The sequence below is a fragment of the Propithecus coquereli genome, unplaced genomic scaffold (genome assembly GCF_000956105.1).
Source record: "Propithecus coquereli isolate 6110/MARCELLA unplaced genomic scaffold, Pcoq_1.0 Scaffold177, whole genome shotgun sequence".
Lineage (NCBI taxonomy): Eukaryota > Metazoa > Chordata > Mammalia > Primates > Indriidae > Propithecus > Propithecus coquereli.
In genome coordinates, this window is record NW_012142412.1 from 3336233 (window position 1) to 3341795 (window position 5563).

General features: G+C 37.5%; 1 protein-coding gene across 3 annotated transcripts in view; it reads right to left on the reverse strand.

The window, feature by feature from the left end:
* The window catches only part of UPF2 (UPF2 regulator of nonsense transcripts homolog (yeast)), a 137625-nt gene that overhangs the window by 92382 nt on the left and 39680 nt on the right, over positions 1-5563 (reverse strand). For all 3 annotated transcript variants that reach the window (XM_012642200.1, XM_012642199.1, XM_012642201.1), the window contains exons 5-6: positions 4028-4225; positions 2165-2314 (exon numbers count right to left, since the gene is read on the reverse strand). In XM_012642200.1, the coding sequence (XP_012497654.1) occupies positions 2165-2314; positions 4028-4225 (348 nt within the window). The remainder of the gene's footprint in view (positions 1-2164; positions 2315-4027; positions 4226-5563) is intronic.

The following is a 5563-nucleotide window of genomic DNA, read 5'->3' on the forward strand; positions in this document are numbered from 1 at the left end:
AAATTATCTTGATGGCAGTAACATAATAAAGTTGGTTAAACAAGAAAATTCTTTTATCCATTTAGTATAAATTAAGTGTGATGACTCAAAAAGAAAGAAAAAAGGGGAGCTCATATCCAAGGTTAATTGGGTCTAAGACTTCTCGGCCCCCCCCACCAAAAAAAGGCCATCCAACCACATTTTAAAAACTACAGATGGGTGGGCAAGGTGGGTCATGCCTATGATCCCAGCACTTTGGGAGGTTAAGGCAGGAGGGTAACTTGAGGCCAGGAGTTCCAGACCCACCTGGATAGCAAGAAATCCATTTCTACAAAAAATAACAAAATTAGCCAGGCATGTTGGCCCTCACCAGTAATCCAAGCTACTTGGGAGGGTGAGGCAGGCAGAATGGCTTGAACCCAGGAATTCAAGGCTGCAGTGAGCTATGATCAAACCACTGCACTCCAGCCTAGGAGACAGAGCAAGACCTTGTCTCTAAAAATATTTAAAAACAAACAACAACAACAAAAAAACAACTATAAATGAATTTATATATATATACAGCACAATGTATACACAGATAAAATCAGATATTCAGATTATGTTATGATTCTGTCTATATAACCTTGGGAAAGTCTCTTAATCTCTGCCATAAAATGAGAGCCTAGAACCAGACCACTTCTAAGAACATTTTTGGTTTTATAAACTTTTGTTAAAAATTTGACTTAAGGTTATTTGTAGCTACATAATTATTGAATTCACAGAATTCTTAGATTTTCTACCTATTTCCCAAAACTTTTTTCTCTTAAGCCATTTGGACCTTTGTTAATACATATGGAAGAAATTCCTTTCACAAGAAAGCCACTGGGGTCCAAAAGAAAAGTGATGGCTCCTGGTTTTTCATCTGGCTCTCAAAGAGCAATTCAGAATTTAATATGGGGTCATTACTGTGAATAGTTCTTAATTTCAAGCTGGGCCCTATAGGATACATTCTAACAATATAACCTGAGATTCATAACAATAATGTTACTAGTATACAAAACCAGTAACATTAGTTACTCTAATGCTAGGACCCAGACTCAAAATGGGGGTGGAGTGGGCAGGAGTGTCAAGGGATCTCTCTTTCACCCTGTTTATAGCCAATGAACATAGGACAACTTAGCAGGGTACACAGTCTTATACAAAACTTAGAAAAATAAGCAATTGTTTAAGAGTGGTTTTTGCTACGTCTATAAAAGAAAAAAGAGATTGCCTCTTAAGCAGAGGCAGTCTGCTTATTACAGAAATAAATGCTGTAATTGCTAAGTTTTTGAAAAGTGCACATTGACCCAATTACTCCAGCAGTAAGCCAATTTGTAATGAGATTCAAGTCTATCTGATTACATGAATAATTACTGAAGCAAATCTAAATTATCTGAGGAAGAGCTAAAAGCTAAAAGTGAAAAATAACCTAACTTCTTCAGTTCTCTATAAGGGACCCTCAAACCATTATGCAAGAAAAAAGGATAAAAGATTTTATTACACTTTTGAGGAAAAAATTATCTAGAGGAAAAAATTATCTAAAGCAATACTTTTCATGCTTTTGGTCTCAAGAGCCCTTTATACTGTTAAAAATTATTAATGACCTGAAAAAACTGTTTATGTGGGTTATGCTTCTTAGCATTTACTATATTAAAAATTGAAACAAATTTAAAAACAATAATGCACTTTAAAATAGCAATAAACCTATTATGTGTTAATGTTTTAAGAAAAATAGTTTTCAAAGTAAAAAAATTAGTGAAAGATGAATGGCAGACATTCTTTTAAAAGACAGCTGGGGCCAGGCGCAGTGGCTCACGCCTGTAATCCTAACACTCTGGGAGGCCGAGGTGGGAGGATTGTTTGAGCTCAGGAGTTCGAGACCAGCCTGAGCAAGAGCAAGACCCCATCTCTACTAAAAAAATAGAAAGAAATTAGCTGGACAGCTAAAAATATATAGAAAAAATTAGCCGGGCATGGTGGCTCATGCCTGTAGTCCCAGCTACTTGGGAGGCTGAGGCAGGAGGATCGCTTGAGCCCAGGAGTTTGAGGTTGCTGTGAGCTAGGCTGACGCCATGGCACTCACTCTAGCCAGAGCAACAAAGTGAGACTCTGTCTCAAAAAAAAAAACTAATCAAAAATGGAAAATGGTGAAACAGCCCTTTACCTTGCTCATCAAGAAGTTTCTTCGTAAGATCTTCAGCTTCATCTCCACCCTCTAGCTCCAAGGTGTCGTCATTGATTTCTAGATTCTCCAACTCAATTTCCAAATCATCAGGACTTGATACCTCCTTATTATCCTTAGGTTCTTTTACCTCTGTTTAAAAAACAAAGGAGAAGTATGTCTGAATTAAAAGTCATATTGAAATCCTGCTGCAAAAAAGTAGATAAGGATTCACGAAATCCACATCACTTGTTTTAGAACCTGCATGTATACCTGGCAAACAAATCTGGGTGAAAATTAATATATTCAGATTTTATAAAATACATTATGAGAACGAAGACCACAACTTCTTTGATTCTGTATGCCATTTGTTCGCTGAAGAGATGGATGGATGGATGAGGACTTACATGGCACAAGATGAGGGGAGATAAGGTTGATTAGATAAAGTGGACTCAGCTTAAGAAGCACCTCAAACTCCAAGATGAGGAATTCAGACTTTCTTCTTTATGCTGGGTCATGAGCAGGAGATTACATTTAAATGTGATTTGATATGAAAATTAACTTAGCAGCAATATATAAGACAAATCAGACAGGAAGGAGTAGATGTAGAAAGACCAATGAGGAAAATAACCTTACAATTTGGATGTCAGGGATTAGAAAAAACCAAAAAGTGGGACATAACAAAGGAAAACAGTCAGGAATTGGTAAAAGGCTAAATGGGAAGGATAGAAAAAAAGAAAGAGAAACTAAACCTCTGTTCAACAAGATGGGCAAAACGTTAATGACTGTTGAAGCTGGGTGATAGTGTGAGTGCACTTTACTGTTCTCGCTTATATGTTTGAAAATTTTCTTAAGTAAAAAGCAAAACAATAAAACCTGAGTTCAAGAATTTATGCTTAAATTCAAACTATGGTATTTCTCAGCTTCATCTCATGTTCTCTAATCTCCTAGTTTCTGCATCAATGCCATACCATATTTGGGAGAATGAAAGCTCTAACTGGTATGGATTGGTTTTGCCGCCTCTAAGTGAAGACAGACTACAATTTGCTCATCCATTCATTTTTCTCATTCGACTAATATTTACTGAATTCCTACTACATGCTAGGTACTGTTCTAAGAACCAGGGATACGATAGTGATTATAGCAAACAAAACCCTGCCCACATGGAGCATATTCTCACTCCCCAGTGTTCCCTGATGGCTGGCTATCAAAAAAAGCATTTTCTGATTAGCTCCTGCACATTCAGAACTATGCCAAACTGCTCAACATTCAGAAAAAAGCTTAAAATGATACCTTGCTCTCAAGTAATGTATAATTTATCTGAGGAAATCAAACTAATATGCATGAGGGGGTCAAATTGGATATGGTGGGGAGAGGGTTCCAAACAGAACACAGAACAATGTAGGAAGGCCACGAGGCAAGAAGATTTCAAAGACTGAAAATGCTTTAATTTAATGATCTCAAAGCTTTTGACTTCTCTAAAGTAACTCTTCCTCACAAAGAGCTGGCTATATCTAGCCTGGAAAGGACATTAGAGGTAAACACCTCCATAAAGTTGACACTTTCTCCAATAATCCAAATAGGAAAATTCATGTCTTACCAAGACCTCACATGAATTAATTATAAGATATTATAAATAATCACCTTCAAATTAATTCACATTAACTTAAACATAGAAGCACTGTTAAAAGTATGTCAATTATCACCCTATCATGCTCCATTCCATATTATTCTGTCATTCATTTAATCTTATGATCCAATGTTCATATTATAAAACAAGTAACTAAAACTTTTTTTCATTAAAAATGCTACTTTGAAGCTAAGTTTTGTAGCACTTAATGTAAATGTTTTTTCTCTAGAATTCACCTTTGGAATCATCTTTGTTGGACTCTTTATTCTGACAACTTTTTTCATTGTCTTTAAACAAGATGGCTGGAACAAAAGCCTTCAAATCAACGAGGTTCTCGTAAAAATTCCGAGCGTCTTCATCTTCCCATATACCACCTTCCAAATCATATTCTCCAGGTTTACCAGGTGTAAATATATCAATTCCAGGCCCATGCTCTACAATAAAATAATTAAAAGGTATTTAACACCATTTTAGATATAGCACGCAAAACATGACATTATAAAGACATTTTACATTTTACAGCTATTGAATCTTGAGTATTTGAACTGACAGGTGCTTATTCAATCAACAAGCACTTGGGACTCTGTATGTGACCACCTCTAACATCAAATCACAAATTGCAGGTTTCTTTTGTTTTTTTTTGAGACAGAGTCTCATTTTGTTGCCCTGGCTAGAGTGCTGTGGTGTCATCATGCCTCACTGCAACCTCCAACTCCTGGGCTCCAGTAATCCTCCTGCCTCGGCCTCCCGAGTAGCTGGGACTATAGCTGGGATCACCACGCCTAGCTAAGTTTTCTGTTTTTTATAGAGAGAGGGTCTGGCTCTTGCTCAAGCTTGTCTCAAACTCCTGACCTTAAGCAATCCTCCTGCCTCAGCCTCCCAGAGTGTTAGGATTATAGGCGTGAGCCACTGCACCCAGCCACAAATTGTGTTTTAAGTAAAGCTCTATACTGGAACAGACTAGAGGACGGCACAGAATAAACGTGTTTTTCTCTTAAATTTAAGCAATTAGTATGACATTAAGTACCCATCTGATATATCATTAATAGGTCTATCTTCATGAAACTTAAAATCAAAAAAACAAATATATAAGCCTGACCATTCCTAAGACATCTAATTTAAAGTCCCACCTTCTCCAAGAAGGTTTTTTTGATTACTCACAACCTTCTGTACCATTTATATCACACTTCTATACTACTTATATCTTCACAAATAAACTATAAACCCTTAATTAAGAAGCATTTCTTGGCCGGGTGCAGTGGCTCATGCCTTTAATCCCAGCACTCTGGGAGGCCGAGGCTGGAGGATCGCTCGAGGTCAGGAGTTCAAGACCAGCCTGAGCAAGAGCGAGACTCCGTCTCTACTAAAAATAGAAAGAAATTGGCCAAACAAATAAAATTAGAAAATAGCCGGGCACGGTGGCGCATGCCTGTAGTCCCAGATACCCGGGAGGCTGAGGCAGGAGGATCGCTTGAGCCCAGGAGTTGGAGGTTGCTGTGAGCTAGGCTGACGCCACGCACTCTAGCCCAAGCAAGAGAGTGGGACTCTGTCTCAAAAAAAAAAAAAAAGAAGAATTTCTCCTTTTGGTATAATCCTTGGTGCATGGGAGACTGCCATGGTAAACCTAAAATAATCAAAAGGGTTAGAATCTATTTTAAAGAGAGTTTATTCAAGCATAAAGTTCGAGGATGACATCCCAGGAAACGTGATTGCAAAGAATGAAAGTCAGTGTTCCGAAGTACAGAAGTTTGGGATTGTTTATATAGACAAAG